Raw genomic sequence first — 22,155 nt, 5'->3', positions numbered from 1 at the left:
CGTGCCTGTGCCCCAGGGCCTTTGCGTGTCCTGTTCCCTCTGCCTGGAACATCTGTCCCCACCCTTTTTTAACCTGAAACCTGTAATTTTCCTTGAAAACGGCGCATATTTTGATTCTCCCTGAGAGCCTCTGTCCACCTCCCGAAGGGTTACCTTCAGCTCGTCTGTGTTCTGTTATGTTCTCAGGGCCCTGACACAACGTCTCCACTCGGTTTTGAGTTCCTTAAAGAACAGGCTTCCATCCCGTCGTCTCTGCATCCCTGGTCCTACGACAGGTGTGCAGTGTCAGGAGATGCTCCACTTGCACAGAACAGGACCCAGCATTTCCTCCGTCACCCGTCGTCCCGGGGCGTGTGGGCCCTGTTTGCGCGCTTTGCTAAACTGTTAGCGTTGGAGAGGATTTCCAGGTGCAGTAGCCGCCTCAGAGCTGTGACGTGCCACCCGGGGTACTGCTGACTCACACTGCGTCTGCCTTCCGGGCTTCCACACCCTGAGCGGGGCTGATGCAGCAGAGGAAGGGCGGCCACCCAAGGAGGCCCGGCACCGCGCGCCACGTCGACCCTCCCAGAAACGTTTCCCAGCTCCTCCGCGTCTCCCTGCGTCCGTCCTCCCTGCAGGGTCAACTGCGTCCCAGGACGCAGGCCGATTTGGTGGAGACCCTCCCCCCCCCCCCCCGGGCAGGTCGTCTCCTCTTGGCCCACTCTGCTCCCCTCTGCGCTCTCTCGAACTGCTGCTGAATTCATTTCTTTATAAATATGCTGGTGAGGGATCCCTCCCGCGCTCAAGAACCAACAACAGCTGTCTATCCGCTGGGTCACTAGTGACCCTCCAAGTCTGTCCAGGCCCCCGGGGTGCCCTTCCCACTCTCCCTGTGGCCGAGCTCTCCCTGCTCCGCCAAGACCATCACCCCGAGATTCCACCTTGTTCCCGCCGTCTCCTTGACCCACCATCTCCCCAGCAAACGGACTCGCCAACTCGTTCACTGGCGCGTCCATCCAAGTACACGTTTCTAGCATCTGCGTGTCAGCTGAGCCTCTGCATGTATCTATACACACGATGGGTGTGTAAGTCCTTTCTTCCTTCTACACCTAAACTAGTCGTCCTGAAGTATCTCAATTTCCCTGAGAAATTCCCCCTCCGTGATTCACCTCGCGTGGGCTCGTCCTTTCCTGAAATTCTTCTTATTTTATTAAATCTGCCAAATCTTATGTCTGTGCAGATTCCTCACCCATTAAGATATTAAGCTCATTAAATGAACTTACATTTTTTATTATAGGTATTTTTATTATTCCACACACAAGAGTAATAAATAAATATTTGTTGGTCAGTTGGTATGAACATTAAATCAGATTCTGTGCAGGATCTCACCTTGCTTATGGTTTATTTCAATAGCAGATCCACCCAGATCTTTTCTATAATGTCACCTAGCAGAACCACAATTGTCCAACTAGAGTCTTCTTTCCCAAATTCTGACGTTTCTTGTCATAAACTGTGAAAGAAGTGAACTGTGCATACGTGACTTTTTTGTTGTTGTTTTTAGAGTATAGTTAGTTGATTTACAATGTTGTGTTCATTTCTGCTGTCCTCAGTTATAGATATATATATTCTTTTTCATATTGTTTTCCATTACGGTTTATCCCAGGATATTGAATATAGTTCCCTGTGCTCTACAGTAGGGCCTTGTTGTCTATCCATCCTATATATACTAGTTTACATCTGCTAATCTCAAACCCCCAATCCATCTCTCCCACACACACACCCCAATACATGACATTTTACGATGTCCCCATCTTCTGCCCAGAATGCAGCTCGGGCCACAATGGGCAGGGTGAAAAATGACACAGTCCAGGTTGGAATCTGGTCAGAGGAGCTGTCGTCTTTACTACTCATCTCTTGTCAGCCCCTCTGATGCCTTGAGTGGAATTCTCCCATGATGCGGTTTTGCTGTGTATAAATTACTCACATTCACCCACCTGGCAGTACGTTCCCGTGGCTTAAAGAGGAAGTGTAGACAGTGGCTGGTTTCAGGATCCTGCACCAAAGCTGCCCCTTGAATGATCTTGGGCAAGTCACAGCTGTAAAGGAAGTGTAATAAAGACACCTCCCTTACAGAATCGTGTGAGGACCCTGCAAGGTAATAGATGGAAACACTCTGTCATCTCCAAGTGTGAGCCTTGCTGTGACCTGGAAAGTGTCCTGATGATTTAGATCAAGGTAGATGCAATTGTCCCCCAGGACTAGACCATGGCGAGAGTAGCCCGCACGCTAAAACGTGTCCTTCTGTGACACCCCCCTCCTCCCCGCCGTGACTCCTTGATCAGGTTAAACACTTCAGCTACAAGGAGAATCTAGACATTAATATATGCATTTTTTCCTTCCTGCAAACTTCAGCCCTATCCATTATATTCTTGGTACAAAGTACAACTCAGACTGACCGACCCAGGTGTGTCCTAATCAAAGTCTTCTACTGTGGGGGCCCTGCAAGACGAGGTCTGCTTTGTTATTTTTAAACAACACGTTTAGATTGCCTGGTCCTTCCCCAGCAGCACCCCTTCACAGAGGGAACCCGTCGCTGAACTGCCAGCAGGAAAGCACACTGACCACCTTCCTCTCTCCCCAGATGGAGGTGGACACCGAGGAGAAGCGGCATCGCACGCGGTCCAAAGGGGTTCGAGGTACGTCCCTGCTTCCAGGTCCCTGGGGCCCCTGCTGGGGTCCCCTTTGTCCTGCAGAAACCCTCAGACCCGGCCTGGACACCACCCTCTCGGTAGCTGTCTGTGGAAGAGGGGCTCTTGGGATCGATCATCAATTTGTCTCTTTTCCTCTCTCTGCAGTTCCTGTGGAGCCGGCCATACAGGAGCTGTTCAGGTCAGTGAACAGGACGGGCAGTTAGCCTGTTCGGAGAGCGGGCAGGATGCATCCCCAGCAGCGGTCAAAGACTGTGCGTCGTAGCAGAGACAGGGCTTTCGCGCTCCCGGGGGACCCAGGGCCTGCACCCCAGCCCCCTCCTCCCAGTTTCCAGTCCTCCCTGTCTGTCTGCGTCCCCCGCTTCCCTCCCGTCCAGGTGGCACCTGAGTGACCCATCCTTTCCTCTTGCAGCTGTCCCACCCCTGGCTGTGACGGCAGTGGCCACGTCAGCGGAAAATATGCGAGACACAGAAGGTAAGGCCCCGGTTTTTCACGCCATGCTGAGTGATTCACGGGCACAGTGAATGGGGACCATCTTGGGGAAGTTTTCCTGTCCTCCTCGGACGTGGGGCTCTTGTAAGACGTTCTGAGCTCCTTCTGGGGTAGCGTTCACCCCACGCCAGGGGTGACGACTGAGGACCAGCCTTGCACCTCTCCCCACTTGCTCCCTGGGATCCTCCCCTAGGTCACTGGGAGCCATATTCCTCCTCCCCGTTTTCTCCTTCCGTAGCTCAGGATGGTAAACATCCGGTGGTAAAGTAAAGCGTGAACTTCCTGATCTTCCTGTGGGCACTCAGCTCATCCTGGGAAAGGAGGTCCCGGCTGGCACCGGGCAGCTGCAGGGGAAAGTCAGAGCAGGAGGGGAAAGTCCAGACAGATCACGCTCGTGAGGCTTTGGGGCTTAGAGATGATGCTCGTAAATACCGGCATTTCATGTCCGTGACAGAGGTGGCAACACCTGGAGCACAGGATAGGCAGGTAATTGCTGCTAGAATGTGCCGCAACGGAATCGCATCCTTCACACCAAGACTGCGAGTCACGTGCAGCTAGCTCAGGCTTGAGATTCACTTTCCCCAAGATCCCTTTCCCTGTGGTATTAAGGCAGCTTCACCTTTCAGTGGAAGGTTTGGGTTATGATGAGTTAGAAATGTTTACAGGCCGTGACACATTTTTGGCTAATTCCCACAAACAAGGGTGCGAGGACTGAGGCCATTCAGCCCAAGCAGCCATCAGGGGCCAGGCCCAGGTACCCAAAGCTCGGGAGCTAGAGCAGGTGCCCTGAGCACCCCAGGGTGACCGTCCCTCGCTGCTTTCCACTTTATTTCCTTTACAGCTGGACACTCATTTACGGATGAAATCAAGCAATGACTATGATAGTCCTTTATCAACATCAAGGGGAAAATTACAAAGTCCTCCAAAATACCCACACTAGTATTTAAAGAGGCAGGGGATGTTCAGTGGGCATCCATGATGAAATGGTTTCATACCAAAGGGATGACAGGCCATGGTTAAGAGAATTTTGTGGCTTAAATTATTATATTTAATTTATTATATTATTATTTGATTATGAAAAATTATTGAAGTATGTAATTTAAATATGTGGGTTTTTTAAACTATTTGTTATTTTATGAAGGAGTATATATGTAAATTCTTTTTTAAAAATCCAGTTTTTAAAAACTGGATTGCTTATGTTTACAATGGAAAACAAGTTAGCCAACCATCAGTGGACTTTTTCCCCTAATCATCGCTTCACTAGACAATAGTTAAATTTGATTATTTTGCTACTAGAAAGAACAATTAAATTTGACTAAAAAGTTTTAATTAGGTGTCAGCTAGTTTTAATTGGGTGTCATAACCACGCTTTTGCTGGAAAAATCATGAAGTTCCCAAAGAATTGTTTCAAGCGTTTCTATTCCTACCCAAGGTGCATCCCCTACAGCTGTGGACTGATGGGCCCTGTGGGATGCAGTGTGTGTGCACAGCTCTCCCTGGGATCTCCCCCACTGCTCAGAAAATGATGCTCAGCCTTAGGCTGGGAACAATGCGAAGACAGCTGGGCTCCACCCTCCTCTGAGACCTGATGCTGCTGAGAGCACAGAACACCCTGAATTTTTCAGGAGTGAAGTAGGCGGAATTTTAGAGAGGAGTCACAGAAACAGCCAAATTGGAAATTTTTACAGCAAAAATAATTTCAATTTTTAAAATTTAAAATGTTACTTTTTACCGTGAGTCATAGTGTTTGCAATTATTGGAATTCCCACTGTTTTAATAGAAATAGTGAATGGGGAGGCATACTGTGGGAACCCAGTACACAGACACTGGGCCTCGTTTCCCCTTTGCCACTAATTACCCAAGGGGCTTTGGGTGGATTATTTAACATGTATTGACTTCAAATTTCCTCGGTTTTATAATGAGAAAGTTGCAGACTTTGTTATGTAAAACTAATTACCATTCAAAACTTATGTCACAGATAAGACTTCTCTCCAAGGAATCTCACTGAGGTATCAAGTGAGGCTTTCTAAATTTTATTTTTTCATGTCTGTATACTATCAGCAATTTTTAACTAAGAGGTGACATTTGAATTGCTCAGACTGAAAAGGGGCTCTTTGTAATAGATAAGATTCGTGTATACATCAACATCTTTTGACTAGTGCTATTTCATATTTGTGAGGCTTCAATTATATCTGGCTTTGTTTTTTTCTATTTTTTAAAAGATTTCCTAAATGAAAGTTTCTCCCCTCTGACAGCTGCTCATGCACATAAATACCTGCACTACCCACCCACACCAACACAGGTGTCACCTTGCCCGCTGCCCTGTCCCTGCTGATACTCGGAGCACATGAGGCCCCTTCAAATAGGACAAGAGCAGCAGCCTCATTTCAGGTCTTGATGAAACTGCCCGTTACTTCGGTCTTTTAAAGATACATTTTCCAATGAATATATTCCCGTTAAGGCTACAATTTCATTTTACTCACATATCATACCAGTTCATAGCCAAATAAAAAGGCATTCTTTTAGTATATTGAAGTATCTATTTTTTTGAACATGCAAAAATTAATTGGAGGCAGGTGAGGGGAATCAACAATGTAAAAAATAAAAAATAAAATTTTTAGGAAATTTGATATCAAGTGGTAAAATGATGCCTCTCAGTTAATCTTTATTTTGAACACAAGAAAATTTCTAAGGAAGTCAAATATTGATCACAGTTTCAGTGTACCTTCTTATTGCTTTGGAGGGCACGCACATTGGTGGGTGGCCTTGCTGCTTCAACGGGGATTTGGCTTTTCATGATAGCTTCTAAGGCTGATGGCTTTTTTCCTGTGTGATAGAGGTAGGGTCGTGGATTTGTAAGAAATGGGGAATAGGTGATAGAGGAGGATCAATCATCAGATAAGACCTGTGAATTTAAACAATAATCTGAATTCACAAGGCATTCACAATTTAAGATCCTGGTTAAAAATTGAGAGGTAGGAATTAAAGTTATAATACTTACTTTATTGGTTGGTCTGCCTTATTCAAAAATTATGTCCTTGAACTAAAGATAATCTATTTATGGGTATTTATTTGTGTTAATAGTTCATCATCAATTTGAGGTGCCTGATAAACACATGTACAACTGCACAGTTAAAGGTTGAATCAAAAAGACAAATTAGGAAAAACATAAGGGAAATGAAAACATAATTTTACCAGAAACCCAGGATGTATCAGGAGTTCTGATACAGTATTCCATTCAGTGCTGAGTCTCTGGGCAGTCAAGGTAAAAAAAGAGGAAGAAGAATGACAGGGCCTCATTATCTGATGCAGGCAGCACACCAGTTCCTCAGAGGGGTTACCCTCCTGGCACTGAAGGTCCATTTCTTTGAATCCCTGCACACTGACCAGCAGGGATCCGAGCTCAGTCAATAGTTTTTGCCCTGATGCATGTGAACAGGGCCAGGCCTCCAGGCAGAGAACAATATCACCAGCCGTTATCTTCAGAAACATCATTAGTGTCTAGACACATGACTCTGACTTTTTAGGTTTTATATTATTAGCACATGAGTACGACAGAACATCACGGGTTTGCAGTCAGGGCCAGAAGTAAGTCTCCTGTCGTGAAACAAAACACCAACTCAGTCTTTTCTGTACACAGCAAACCCGACCTCTTCTTTCCCACTCACCTCTTCTGCACACCTGACTGCACACAGTCCAGTGCTCTGAGTGCACACGTCTTTTCTAAACTGGTATTTATGGGTAGCTGAAGTTTGCATCTCAAATGCAGGGGCCGATCCCAGGCTTTCTTTGCAGGTGCAAAACTACCCCTCCGCCATCCTAAGTGAGTTTTCCAGAGTTTGGTTCTTAGACGCCCAAATTCAGGGAAGGGAGAGTCCTGGATGCCCCACTCTCCTCCCTGGACCACCTCCTTCCCAGTGTTCAGGCAGACTCATGACCTGTAAGCATTTAAAACCCTAAAACACCTTTATATTGATATAAAATACTATTTGTGTTAAAGATACAGTGCAACTTGATGTTACAAAGGGATGAATATATAGACACTAAATTCATCATCGAAGTCCCAATAAAACTTAAAAATAGGAATAATAAAAATATTAGTATCTATTTCAGATTAATAAATATTAAACAATGTAGAGGAATTTGAATTTTAGCCTTCCTTATAATAGTTATATACATACTGGACCATTTAGAATTAATTGGATTTACTTATTGTTTTCTGAATGGTGATTTTTGTATAAGCCTCCAATGAGAGAGGGGGAGAGAGAGGGGGAGAGGGAAAGAGAACTTTTACTGTGGATTCATTCTTCACATCATTGGTTTTGTGAACCCTCTGAATTTACTTCTGAAATTTAATGGATTTTATTTACATTTACCCTTCACAGCTGTTTTTTAAGTTACTGTTTGTTGAGCATAAGGTTCTGGTGAGATATTTGATCCGAAATCTAGCTTGAGAGACTTGCACAATCAACAATCCCCCAAAAGCCAGGGGATGGCTTTGGTATTATATTTAAATCCTTCCCCATTTAGAAAATTCAGAGTCAAATCAATTTATCTTGAAACTTTAAAATTAAAAGCTCCAAATGGTAGATTTATTTTTTATTAGAAAATTATTAAATTCTCTCTGGCTTATGGTGTACGTTCCTTCTTCAGATTTTTTTCCATCTCATATACCTTTGCACCTACCAGTGTGATTGCCATGGCGGCAGCCGCGGGTGAATAATTGCCTGTCTTCACGGGAGCTTGTTCTGGACCTGGAGCTGAGGGCTGGCTTCCTGATGTATGCATGCCTCATTTGGATGCTTCCAGCAGCCTGGGGGCTGTTTTATTCATGCCTTGACAAAGAGCTCTCACTAAAAGCCTTGGAAGAGAGCCAGGCACTGGGAGAAATAGTGGAGCATTTCAACGTGCAACTGAGAGGAGAATCGATAATCAAAAAGGAAAGAAAGAAAGAGACAGAGAAGAAGAAAGAGAAATAGAGATCCCTATACCTCCCTTTTACTGGTTTCACATGGGTAGAATTTCCATTTGCATTAAAATAAAAAACCCTAAAAATAATTGCATTTTTTCCTAACCACGCTTGAAAGTTTAACACAATTTTCCACATTTAATTGCAAAGCTGATTTTAATTAGTAGGGTCCCGCATGTGAAAAATGAAGATCCACTTGGGTGCGTGGAAACACTGCAGTGTCGGCTTTATGCTCTAATTAATGTATGGCTGCTGTGCAGCAGGGCACACTCTGGGGCGTTTATGAAGAATTCTGAGCACGCAGCCACCCAGCCAGGAGCCTCGAGAACCAACACCTCCCCCTTCATTCTTTATGAGGCATCGCTGTGCATCACCCCCTGCATAAACTTTACAGCATGCCTGTCCTTTTTACTATTTGTCACTAATATTATGAATCAGAAGTTAGGGCACACCGATTTTAACATTAATTTGATAGCTTGCCCGGTTGCAGAGAGAGCAAAAATGTTGTGATCTCGGGACTTATCTGTCTGAAGTGGAGATTCAAAGCAAGTGGGTTTCCCAGACTCACCATTGCTTGATGCCTTATTGTGAATTGTATGTGTGCAAACACAAAATTCAGACATGGTCTTTCCAGACTGGGGTGGCAGTTAACCTTCATTGTCACAGTAAATCCTCTATTTAAAAAAAAAAAAAAAAAAAAAAAAAAAAAAAAAAAAAGCTTCCTGGCCATTATCCCAAGAAAACAATGTGCCTGCTGCTCGTCTACAGCACGTCTGCCCAAATGGACAGATCTCTGGCCCTGGCCAAATCTGTTAACATATTTCAGAAGACAGTGTGACTGATTCAGTGTATTCAAAACTGCAAATAAAATAGGTAATGCATTTCAGGGTGGATTTTTGACATTTTATAAAATTCAGTATACTTTTAAAATAATTCCACATTCATAGAGGAGGAATATAGGTGTTTTCAGGTAGGAACTAAAACATAGGTATACTTAAAGAGTCTCTAATATTTACAATCTGTATTGGTTAAGAACTAAACACAAGAATTATAATCTCGGTCTGATTTATTGACTAGTGATTAAAGATATGTAAACATGGCTTTGAAATATCTCCAAAATACACAGCAGAAATCAGTGTGTGGTATGGCTACCTTCAGGGTTTACCGGTTCCGATGACCACAGTCTGCGCTGGGATTCTAGCAGGTATGCAGCCGCCACGTTTCAGAACTGGTGGGCGGAGAGGGGGTCCTGATGTGAGGGTGAGGTGGGGGGCTGGCCCGCTGGGCGATTGTGAACCAGAAGCCCCTCACACCTGCCGACGGCTGGCTGTGCAGCCCCGAGCTGGTCTTCCCCAACCTGTGTGCGGGCTCCCTGCACGTCCACACCACCAGGGACAGGAGAGGCGACACCCAGAGTCAGTGGCTGCTGGATGGTCCTCAGAGAGGTGTGAGTGATGGGGGAGGGTGGACGGGATGGACGTGTGAGCCCCTCATGCTGAGTCCAGCGTGTCCAGGTGACAAGTCCAGGCAGCAACTCCAGGTACCTGGAATCTGCAGTCAGAACCAGTGATTCCGGAGAAGTCAGCCTTGCGACCAGATCTTCAAATCCACATTTGAGAGCAATCACGTCGTTAGTATTATTACTTACACCCACACTTTGAGAAGCCCAAGGAGTCACGAGGATGACCTTTGTCCTTCTGCAAAGTGATTGCTTCTCCTCCTTCTCGGATCTTAGGTCCTGAAGAGAAAACAGGGCTTCCAAGATGAGACCCCAAGAAATGACTGAACCCCCAAACTCCAGAACCTTCTTCCTGCTAAAACTCATGACAGAGTTAGAGGAGAGAAGCTCTGCCCTCTTAGCTGTAATGTTAGTTTGATGAGATTGCAGTGTTTTAGTCTGAAAAAGTTTCTGTGTGACTTAGACCATTTCCAACTACAAAAAAAATGGAAACCCCACTGAAGACTGGCTTAAACGGTACAGAATGAATCGTCACGTAAACTGGGAATTGAGGTCAATTCACTTCTGCCCCATTGTCCAGCATCTCCCCAGCAATCACCCCCACGCCTGGTTCTCACCTCATCCCAGGGCTGCCTGCCAGGGCCCCAAAGTCCAGAGGAGGCCGGAGGGGTCAGGTCCAGTGAAGAGGAGCTCCGGATAAGCCACCTACACCATCCTCATAGTTCTGGTGCTCCAGTGGGTCCACAGCCGGGCCTGAGCCCTCTGACTGCCAAGCCATCCCTGGGCTGAAGGCTGAATCAGCTCCACTCAGGCCGGGCGTCCTCCCCAATGCCTGGAACATCAGTATCACCGAGAACTTCCTGGAAAGGAAGCATCCTGGTTACATGCCCCACCCCAAACCTGCCAACTCAGAAGGTGTGTCAGGGTCCCCACTGTCTGTTTCCCTCCCCTCCAGGGGATTCAGATGTCCCCCAAGTGTGAGGTCATGGCTCCCAAGGGCAGAGGCCTGTGTGTGTCAAAGGCAGTCACCTGCTCTAGTGGGGTTTTCAGGTAATGTAAAGAGAGGCTGTGTCCTGGGCGAGCAACCAGCAAACAAAGCCAAATTATGTGTGAAGCTGGCAGTCAAGGAAATATTCAGTGGCCATCTGTCTGGAGAAGGACTGGATGGCCTGGTGTGGACAGGTCAGGGCTGCGGAGGCTCAGCCTTGTCCCGTGAGGGGACCCCCTCCCAGATCCAACACGAGTTTCAGGTCACGTGTGCAGGGGGGATGCAGAGGTTCCCGGCTGCTCAGAGCCCCCAGCCAGCCCTGCCCTGTGCCTGTCCCTTGGGCCAGCGAGGCTCTGTGGTCACCGGCCAGTTCTGCCCTGCATGCTTGGCCTGAGCAGAGCCTGGTGGCCGGGAGCACATAGGCAGTAAAAATCCAGAGTGCCTCGGCTGGAAGAAAATCTGGACGTGCCCTGGAGACTGTGCACAACCCGTGGAGAGTTTGCTTCCCTCGTTCCGACTGGGCTACCTGGGCCCTGTGAGCCTCCGCGAGGCCCCGTGGACCTGGGAGCAGGAAGATAAATGCACCTTCCCTTTCCTGGTAAGGGAAAGCTCTGAGCTCGCCCTGTATAATTCAGCAGATTTTAAAAGATCCACTCATTGTAATTTAGTAGCCGCTGTGCGGGCCGTGAATACTACCTAATGCTGTATCTGACATGGCCAGTGATACGCTTCCCACAGGATTGGATGCATCTCCTAAAACTCTAGGGAGGAGAGTAGGGAGTGAGCAGCTTGGAAGAAATTTGATTCCTCAATGATGCATTAGGATGCAGTGATGCTCCCAACTCGCTCCGCCAGCCCCCAGCCCATCCCATGGCGAGTTGTGCTTCTGAATGAACTGTCTTGGCCCCCCTGAGAGTCCTCTGGATCCCCGCACCAGGGCGAGACTGAGAGCTAGGAGGGCAGGGAGGAAGCAGTGGCCACCGGGGGGATCGGGCAGACCCCGATCCTGGAGCCACAGGGTCTCTGGTGCAGGCTGCGCCGCACGCAGTGCGACCGAGCGGCTTCACCATGGTTCACGCACGTGTCAGGGAGCTAATTATGGGGCGGCTTCTCGATGCTGCATGTAGGAGTAGACCCCACCCTCAGGAGGGGGCAGAGAGCCCCCCTACCGCTACTGTAGTAACAGACTCTCTGGACCACAGCCCCTCGCCTGCCCCCCATCTCAGGAGACACTGATCAGATGCTTACGACAAAGCCACCACCTTGAGTGACTAATGGACTGAACTTTCCCTGAGGCAGCATGGTTTTGCCAGAGATGCTTCTTAAATTAACCCAAAGCGATTTCTAATAAGTGATGGTGTAGGCAGAGGGGAGGGGGTTCGGGGGCCGAGGCTCTCACTGGAGCCCTGTCTGCCAGGCAACAGCACCACCCAGCCTGCATACGCCTGGGGTTGGCCGCCCATGGATGCTGCCCCTGGAGCCCATGCACAGCCCACATAACCCTGGGCTGGGCTGCCCGTGGATGCTGCCCCTGGAGCCCACGCACAGCCCGGCCGCGGCCTCTCCCTGAAATGGGGCAAGAAGGCCTGGGACTTGCAGCTTTGAAACTTCAGGACTTGAAAAGATAAAAAGGAGTTAGCTTTTCAAATTGTCTTAACTGATCCTCCCAGGGAATTTTTATTGACAACAGAAACCAAAAGAAATACTGCATGCGCACAAAGGTGATTTAGGATTAAAGGTGGGAAATGCTCATTTCCTTAAATAAGGACTAAAAATGGGATTACAAAAGAAAGAACAGTGGAAGTGGTGGCAGATTTTCATGAACATCTGTCTCGTTCTTGTCACTGTGCTCCGTTCGGGGAATGTGACATTTGCCCAGAACATCAGACTTTTTCCTTGGATTTTTAATGCATTTTACTTAGTCTCATGTTATAAGTGTAAATTTGTATTTTTTAAATTTTTATTTAACTTTATAACATGAGCCATTTCTGGTGTCACTAAATATTTTAATTTTCATGACTAACTTCCATCCTGTGGTGATATTGTAACTTATGCAACTCTTATTATTGGAAATTATTTATTTAGGTTTTTTTTTAACTTTCCCATGTTATAGATCATGTGTGCTATGTGTCTTTGCAGACAGCTTTTGTGGCTTCTGGCTCCTTCTTTGGGGTAGTTTTCACAAGGAGGAGCCTTGGCTTGAAGGACGTGAGGACAGAAATGATTCTAAGAGTTTCTTTCCAGCAAGATGGGCCCTGTTTGCATTCCCAGCAGCAGAAGGGAAGGTGTCCCTGTTTCCTTCTGCAAGTCATATGGAATAATTGTTTTTAAAACACTTCCTTCTTACTAAAAAAAAAATGTGTTTGTGAAAGGATAAACTTTTAAAGGATTGGTCATTTTTCAAACAATGCTAATGCCAGAAAATTCTAGAAAAAGACATGGTTTGAAATTTAAGCCACACTTTTTTTCCTCTTAAATGGTCTCACTTGTCAGTGTTCAGGTGAGCTGGACCCCAGCTGCCACCCCCCAAGACTGATCCTGGGGTGAGGCCCTCCAGAGCTGAGTAAGGAAGAGGCTTCCAGGCAGAGGGGCGATGCTTCGTGCCGGGCGCAAGGTGAAAGGCTATCTTTCTCTGTCTCAGTCACCTGGTTCCCCCTCTCGCCACCCACCAGCCTCAGCATTGCAAGACCAGGAGCAGAGGAGAAGCCAGTGTCCGCTCACCAGAGCCACAGCCAAGTGCGTCAGGGCAGGGTCAGAGCCCCTGAGGGAGGAAACTGTGCCTGAACTTTATATAAAAGTGGCTTTAGATGTTAGAATGATAAAAATTCAGGCCAGCAAAGAGCAGCAGAGGTTCTGCATCAGGACCTGAGGGTCTTCACTGCCCTGTGCTCCTCCAGCCCAGCCAGGAGCCTTGGCTGTGGCTGTCGAGAGCTCCACTTGAAAGTGTGGGCGCAGCAAGTGGGTGAGCTGGGAGTGGCCAAGCACACATTTCTGGGGCTGCTGCCGTGCAGAGGCCCTGGGGTCCAACCGAGGGTGGCGTTCTGCACAGCCTTGCCCTTAGCAACCATCCCTAGACACACACGCCAACGGCACAAAAGGCAAACAGACAGTCGGATGGTTACCACTGACCAAACACATAGGGGATGTGGGCGTGTAGACGGGGCCCTGAGACCAGGAAGGAGCAAGCAGGTGGAGGGGCTGGATTTCACCCCACTGGGGAAACTCGCCCAGTTGCCTTATTTCAGAAAGTACAGTGCTCTTTAGGGAAATGTGCAGAGGCAAGTGAGAAGTGGTCACCTCTGTGGCCAGGTAGAACAGGACTCTATAGACTGCTTCAAAGATGCTCTGTTTGGCTAATTACTGAGTGTTCACTGCACACACAGCCGTTGAGCAGAAGGAATATCTGGGGACAAAGGGACACCCTGCCCTTTGACTTAAGACGTGTGGCCCACGCCAGCGATGAGTCCAGACATACAGGATGCAGGGGAGGGTATGACCAGGGAGACAGAAGGAAGGGTCCTGGGAGGAGCACTGGATACACGAGGCCCGTGAGAGTCTTCCTCCTCTGAGCCCTCTGCCGTGTGCCCCCAAACACCGAGCAGGAGACAAGGCCAGAGGGACAAATCATCTCACTTCCTTCCTGGGCACTATGCATGCCCACCTTTATCCAAGGAACGGCATGGACACAAACATTCCCAATTTGCAACATCTTGGAAAATGGAAGTTGGAAGAGTTTTGTTGAGTCCCAGCTTTGGCTCCAGCCGGGCAGGACCTCAGATTTCACCCATGTTTCGTCTACATCCTGTGTTATTTACACAAGGATTCATCACAACTTTCCTTTAAAGAGTAGATCTCTTTCCCACAGTCGAAACACAACATCTGAAGCAGGATCTTCGATCCGCACAAACTTTCTTAGACACTTGTCACCACCGCACAGTTTCTGCCCAGATATAAAATTTTCTTCCTAAATGGATTGTCATCAGCTCCTCAGAAGACAGAGGAAACTTCTCTCTTTCTCTCCCCAAGGCATCCTTTCCTCGGCTCACAATGGCCGTTCATTTAGTACCTGCTGGAAGATGTTGCTACTGACGTAATGAAAGGATGCTGAAGAGGGAAAATGATTGGAAAGATAGAAGAACAATTTCTACAAGCAAAAAGATTGGCTTAGGTTCAGTTCTACCTAAATTTATAACCAGTAGGATCTTACTGTCTTCTCCTTGGAGGAAGTCTTCTTGACTATCATCTGACATCTATCACCTCCACACCATGAGTCAGGACCATGGTCGGACACAGAGGCATCACGGGAAGGAAGTGATTCCTCCCCTGAGGAGGCCAGCTGTCCCGCGGATACACATATATGACAGAATGTCCCAAGGGCCCTTGGAGCCCTGTTTGGGGACCAGGGAACAGAGAAGGAAGGGGCTCCATCCCCCTGGGCTGGCCAGCCTTCCCAAGGGGGAGACTCTCCACCTGGCCAGTGGGGGGAAGGGGGCCCTCAGGGGAGGGCACAGCGGGAGGGCTCGCGTGATCAGTCACCCTTTCACTTGGTGAGTCTGAGCTCTTTGTTAAGCAGCACTGTGCCAAGTGCCCAGATCCACATAGGAACAGACCGGGTATCCGTAGGAATAGACCGGGTCCCCGGCGTTGGATGGACTCAGAGCCCGAGCAGAAAAGCACCAGACCCAGACACGGAGCGCCAGCCCATGGAAGCTCAGGCCTAGGGGAGCCAGCCTGATGAGGCTGGGTGGTGGAGGGGGTCCAGGGAGGCCAGAAGAGGAGGCAGGGTCCTCAGTGGGACTGTGGTCACACCCAGCGGGGGCGGGGGGAGAAAAGCACAGCTAGGAAGGAGGCTGTGGTTATAAGAAGATCCCAGTCATGGAAGGTGCCCCATGGGGATAAGGGGATGTGGAAGCCGCGGCCTCAGGATGTGGCCCAGTGGGTCACAGAGGACCGTGTATGTGCACAGGCAGGGTCAGGTTTTGTCCTCTCAGGAGGGAGAGAGAGAGAGAGAGACAGGGTGGGAGGGAGGGATGGAGGGGGGAAGGCAGGAGTCTGTGCATTGGAGGCGGAGATAGGAGTGAAAGCTCTTGGTGACCAGGGGGCCAGAAGCCAGCCTGGCCGGAGGCGGGGTAAGACTGGAGGGAGAGGAGGACACACTGGAGACATTCAGGGTGTGGACACAGCAGGACTCAGAGCCGCCGGGGGAGCTGAACCAGGAGGAAGAGGGTCCGGGAGACTCAGGTCCTGCGTCCTCGGGCCCAAGGTTCAGTACAAACAGAAGGAGCCGGGAGGCAGACAACACGTTAAGTTGCACTCGATGTGGTTTATGTTGCACGGCCGACAATTTCACACTCATCTCCAGTCCTCTGTGGTCCGAGGCTACTCCACGCGTGAGCAGCTTGCATGTACCTTACTGTGTGCGAGAACATTCTGTCTGCCCCGTGCTGTGTGGTGAGAACTGGACCCCAGAGGCCGAGTGCCCTGCTGGGGTCCAGGTGATGGGCTGGTCACTGGCCAGCAGGCCAGGCCTCCCATCCCCAGCCCTGCCCACTTTCCACGAGGCCGCCGGCCTTTGGACCGCATCACAGGCTGAGATAAGCCCTCTGTGCTGGAGTTCACTTCAGTGAGGGACACGCAACCCAGATGCAGACAGAGACGGGGCAGGAACGGGGTGGTCTGAGCAAGGTGGTCGTGGCCAAAGGGAGCTGAGGTTAGTTCCAGGTGCATCGCAAGGCATGGGGCCCTGGGAAGCACCGCGCATTCATTTGAAGGGACCTATATGCAGCCTTTTGTTTCAGGTTCTGTTGTTGTTGTTGTTTTTCCAGCAATGGGGCCATTTGACACCTCTGACTTTTCTTGTCATCAATTGTCATGTGAGCATCCTTCAAACTCTGAGAAGCTAATGCTCTCAAACGGGTCCACGTTCTGTACACGGATCCTCACTCATGTCTTTGTAGTACCTGAGAGCTTTTAATTAATGAGAATGACCTATTAAAAAAAAGATGTGAGGGGGCTTCCCTGGTGGCGCAGTGGTTGGGAATCCGCCTGCCGATGCAGGGGACACAGGTTTGTGCCCCGGTCCGGGAAGATCCCACATGCCGCAGAGCGGCTGGGCCCGTGAGCCATGGCCGCTGAGCCTGCACGTCCGGAGCCTGTGCTCCACAACGGGAGAGGCCACAACAGTGAGAGGCCCGTGTACCGCAAAAAAAAAGATGTGAGGAACCCAATTTCAGTAGGAACCATGAACAGAAACAGCGCGGAATCCTGGAATGAGAGCCCTTAGCAATCAGGCAAGCAGCTGAGCCCCCCAGGCCCCTGCCCACAGAAGCCTTCCACGGACAGGGAGGCCCCAGGGAACAAGGGCTCCGAGACACCTGGTCTCTAGCCCAGGTTCCAGAAAACGCCCTTAAAGACCCCTGGGGATCTGACCAACCCCTTCCTCCTACAGACGAGGACCTGTGACGCACAGGGATGGAGCGACCCCCTCAAGGTCACACAATTAATAGGAGGCGTCAAATCCAGCTCTTCTGGTCCAGACCAGTATTCAGTTCCCAACCAGGACGTCTGAGAACCTTTGCACCTGCAGGACTGAGAATTATCTGTCTACTCACAGGGAGGGGAGGTGGGCACTGCCTGAGAAAACTGAGAGAAAAGAAGAAAAATTCTCATCTATTTAGTGTTGTTAAATATGGAGACAAATGAAACATAGCAACATCATTTACATCCGACCAATGGCTGAGCTGAAGGCAGTGGTTTAACTCCTAAGCTGGGAAGCCCTCACCCACCGAGGCTGGACGAGCACATCTGGCTCTTCTTCCCAGGCCCCTCGTGGACCTCCTGCACGACCTGAACCGAGCTGAACATATAAACATCTCACTGCTTCAACTACCTAAATTTTAAATATTCCACAGTTGAATAATTTCTTACCAGCCATAGAAAGACAAAGTACTCTGTGCTAGAGCATCCGAAAAAGAGGACTCTAGTATGTATTTGAGGAAGAGTAAGAAATCTTTAATTTTTCATTTGCATGTATTTTCTTATATATTGGTCCCTGGGGCAAAGATGTAAATGGCAAAATCATAAATTCTTATGTAGTTTGATTCTCAGTTCTTCCTATCAATCTTTTTTTTTATTGAAGTATAGCTTTCTTACAATGTTGTGTAAATTTCTGCTGAACAGCAAAGTGATTCAGTTATACATATATATTCTTTTTCATATTCTTTTCCATTATAGGTTATTACAAGATATTGAATGTGGTTCCCTGTGCTATACAGTAGGTCCTTGTTGTTTACCCATTTTGTATACAGTAGTGTGTATATGTTAATCCCATACTCCCAATTTATCCCTCTCCCCTGTCTTTCCCCTTTGGTAACCAGGAATTTGTTTTCTATGTCTGTGAATCTCTTTCTGTTTTGGAAATAAGTTCATTTGTGTCTCTTTTTTTTTAGATTCCACATATAAACGATATCATATGATATTTGACTTTGGCTTACTTCACTTATGAGAAACAGAAAGAGTATGATAACCTCTAGGTCCATCCATGTTGTTGCAACTGGCATTATTTCATTCTATTTTATGGCTGAGTAATATTCCATTGTATATATGTACCACATCTTCTTTATCCATTCATCTGTCAATGGACATGTAGGTTGCTTCCATGTCTTGGCTATTGTAAATAGTGCTGAATATTGGGGTGCATGTATCTTTAATTTAAATTTATTTATTTATTTATTTATTTATTTATGGCTGTGTTGGCTCCCCGTTTCTGCACGAGGGATTTCTCTAGTTGCGGCAAGCGGGGGCCACTCTTCATCATGGTGTGCAGGCCTCTCACTATTGTGGCCTCTCTTGTTGCGGAGCACAGGCTCCAGATGCGCAGGCTCAGTAGTTGTGGCTCATGGGTCCAGTTGCTCCACAGTATGCGGGATCCTCCCAGACCAGGGCTCGAACCCATGTCCCCTGCACCAGCAGGCAGACTCTCAACCACTGTGCCACCAGGGAAGCCCCGAAGGGGTGCATGTATCTTTTTGAGTTATAGTTTTTTCAGGACATTTGCCCAGGAGTGGGATTGCTGGATCATATGACAACTCTATTTTTAGTTTTTTAAGGAATGTCCATACTGTTTTCCATAATGGCTACACACCAATTTACATTCCCACCAACAGTGTAGAAGGGCTCCCTTTTCTCTACACCTCTTCAGCATTTATTATTTGTAGAGTTTTTGATGATGGCCATTCTGACTGGTGTGAGGTGATACCTCGTTGTAGTTTTGATTTGCATTTCTCTAATGATTAGCAATGTTGAGCATCTTTTCATGTGCCTCTTGGCCATCTGGATGTCTTCTTTGGAGAAATGTCTATTTAGGTCTTCTGCCCATTTTTTGATTGGGTTGTTTGTTTTTTTGATATTGAGTTCTGTGAGCTGTTTGTATCTTTTGCAGATTAATCCCTTGTCAGTTGCATCATCTGCAAATATTTTCTCCCATTCTGTGGTTTGTCTTTTCAGTTCTTCCCATCAATCTTAACTCCTGTAATTCAAGGTAGCAGCACTGGTGCAACTTCAGGAGCTCCGCAGTGTCCCTTCAGTACTGAGTATCCCAGCAGCATTGAGTATCACAGCAATATTGAGTATCACAGTGGTATTGAGAAGTAGTAAGCATGTAGTATTAAGTATTATTAAGCATGTATCACAGTAGTATTAAGCATGACTGCAGTACTAAGTATACCTGCAGCACCAGCTGTTGCTACGGTATTAAGTACTGCCGCAGTGTCTAGTACCTGTGCTAGCACAAAGTGGCACAGTCACTTGCTAATGATGTCACAGTTGCTGCCTCCAGTGTTCAATTCGTCTGGACTAAATGCAGACCAAAACGTCCGCGTTGTTGTGTTGTTGTTAAATGTGATTCAGAGCACTCTTGTCAACTTGTAAATATCAAGACCGATAAAGTTGAAACCAGTACGCTGTTGACAGCCTAAGCACACACGGTGTTCATTTCCAGCAGTTTCCTCTCTGGAGGTGTTCTCTAAGCTGATGTAAGTAAGATGCTTAAGAGGCTTCTCTCCTGACCTGGCAGAGTTGTGCTCACATAGCAGGTGGAAAGTCCATTCATATTCTGACCTAGTGCCTGTCACTGACTCTCTCTGGCCTTAGCTTCTTCCTTTTCTAGGTGAAGGGGTGTGATTGCTGGGGTCCTCTCTCCTCCAGACTCTGCTGTTCTGAGAGTGTTGCCTTAGGAGTATCCCAGCACGTGGTTCCCCAGGCTGTCATGAACTGGCCACTTCAGGAACCCTTTTAACCATCCGAGACTTTTAGCTCAAATAGGAGGAGTCAAAGTGAATTTATAGAGCAGTTTAATTCGTCGATCTCACTGCCAAGGAGTACACGGGCTGTTGGGGTGATTTTATCTGACATTCTCAACATTCTCCCCCTTCCAGTCTTATAAGTGGCAGGTGTAGTAAATGCTGTTTTGCAGATGGAAAGGCGAGGGCAAGCATTTCATTGAAAGCCGGGTGCTGGTGGAACCAACCTGAAGACCAGGAGGCTCATAGCCAAATCATCAGTAATATCAGTCAATAGAAAGCAATGTATTGAACACCCACTCCTTCACTGGCACAGTGGCAATTTAGAATAATTAATTCTATGGCACACCCTAATGTCAAGGAGGAAACAGTTAAATTGAGATGATAAAATGAACACACATGAAAAAGTCAGTAACAATATAGTTACAAAAAGTGTGCTAACTATCTGATGGTGCAGAGTTTTTAAAGACAGAGGATCCTGAATTCCAGACTGACCAGGAGTGACTTTATGGAAAAAGCAGAACTTGACATGGTCTGGGAGGGTCAGCGTGAGAGGAAATAGAGAAGTAGGGCTGGAAGGAAGGAGGGGAGGAAGGGGGGGAGAGAGGAGGGGAAAGCAGGTGCTGCAGGCGCTACGCTCATACCAGGGCTGCTTTAGTTGAATTCTTTTGACTTTGGAAGAACAGAGAAACCCAGGTTATTTCAGGTGAAAAGAAAAATGGGAGGGGGATACTGTAAGGATTTCAAGATTTCTTTTAAAATACAAGAAACGGTCTCAGCAGCCAGTTAACCAAATCTCCTGGAAAGCGGGTTTGGGAAAAGGGTGCTAGTTTCTCTGTGTCTCCACCCATCCTCCCTGGTGGACGTCAGCCCTGTGGACCACTGACCCACCAGGCTGCTGCCTTCCCCTGGGGAACTGTTCTTCTTGAGTCAAAATAAATTACACAGTGATTATTTTATGTTTTATTTGAATCTTTAAACTGCCATTCAAGGCAATAAGTATTTCATAACAGGCTACATCATTTAAAATGATAAAAGAAAAACCCATAAAGCAAGTCTCTGCCTTCCAGAAACAGAATTTTTTTAATTCTCTAAAGCCATAACGTCAAGTAAATATTTTGAAAATTTATTCATTGAATGTCTTACAATGCCTAGAACATTTATGTCACATTTAAGTTAAAAATATGTACTTTTCAAATCAGTCTGACTCTTGTTTACAATACTCTACAGAGAATAAAAGGACAAAATTAAGGAAATATGTCAATATGTAGTCAAAACTGAATTGGTTTTAATATATATGTTGTTGAAAAGCTATCAGGAAGATGTCTGGAAAGCCAGCCATTTAATTGAATAATTCAGTGAATTAAGTTACTTCTGCAGTATTTTAAAATACTTTTATATATTCTAAAGACATGTAGGAACAGCCCTTTAAAAGTTCAGTGATAAAGAGGGATGTCAACTGTTCACAAAAGAAGAGGAGGGAGAAAATAACAAAAAGAGAGCTCAGGTTTCCGGAGCACCTTCCACGTAGTCAGAAGGTGTTTTATATACATTTTTATGTTTTTCATTTGCTGCCAAGAGTCTGAATTAGGTATTACTGTGCCCATCTTACAGATGGAGAAGTTGAGGCTGGTAGGGATTAAATAAGCTGCCCAAAGTTGAACAGCTGTGTAATCTTGAGCAAGCTACTTAAGTATATGTTCTCAACAGAGTCGCTTTTGTGTTTATGTAGCTCCGATGCTGTTCACAGACTCTCCGCATGTGTGATGACCTGGACCCTCTGCCATCTGGGTAGATACGGCCCAGGCTTCCAGGCCAGGTTCAAAACCCACCTCCTGCTGCGACATCCATCCTGGCCCAGGTCACTCTTCTCCCACTCCTGTGGCCTCCCGGGGGCTCCGAGTGCTGTCCCAGGGTTGCAGGTTTCTCTGATCCCACCCCCTCCAGCCAGCCAGGGAGCCCCGGGGGAGCAGCTCAGGCCTCCTTGGAGCCCTCAGGGCACTTGGACAGTCCTCTGTCCTCTGCATCTCCTTCCGTCAGCCCCCCTCCCTTTCCTCAAATGCCCGTCTTCCTACGGGTCTGTCAGTCCTCTCTCTCTACTCTTCCCCAGGAAGCCAGCTCCATCCCACTGTGCACTGACCACCCCAAACCAGTGTTGCCAGCCAGACCTCTCTCCTGAGTCCACCCCTCTTGCTGCTATGGGAACTGGGACCCCGCACGTTTAGCTCACCCGTGTCAGCCTGATCTTCCTTCCCCTCTC

At 47.5% G+C, this 22,155-nt stretch overlaps 1 protein-coding gene across 3 annotated transcripts in view; it reads left to right on the top strand.

The window, feature by feature from the left end:
- The first annotated feature begins 2,620 nt into the window (after window positions 1-2,620).
- The window catches only part of MYT1L (myelin transcription factor 1 like), a 135,930-nt gene continuing 116,395 nt past the window's right edge, over window positions 2,621-22,155 (top strand). For all 3 annotated transcript variants that reach the window (XM_060117030.1, XM_060117029.1, XM_060117031.1), the window contains exons 1-3: window positions 2,621-2,675; window positions 2,835-2,868; window positions 3,100-3,162. In XM_060117030.1, coding sequence (XP_059973013.1) covers window positions 2,621-2,675; window positions 2,835-2,868; window positions 3,100-3,162 — 152 coding nt within the window. The remainder of the gene's footprint in view (window positions 2,676-2,834; window positions 2,869-3,099; window positions 3,163-22,155) is intronic.

Source organism: Mesoplodon densirostris, chromosome 14, assembly GCF_025265405.1.
Source record: "Mesoplodon densirostris isolate mMesDen1 chromosome 14, mMesDen1 primary haplotype, whole genome shotgun sequence".
In the NCBI taxonomy this organism is placed as follows: Eukaryota; Metazoa; Chordata; class Mammalia; order Artiodactyla; family Ziphiidae; genus Mesoplodon; species Mesoplodon densirostris.
The sequence above is the reverse complement of the archived record's forward strand: the minus strand, read 5'-3'. Positions and strand labels throughout refer to the sequence as shown.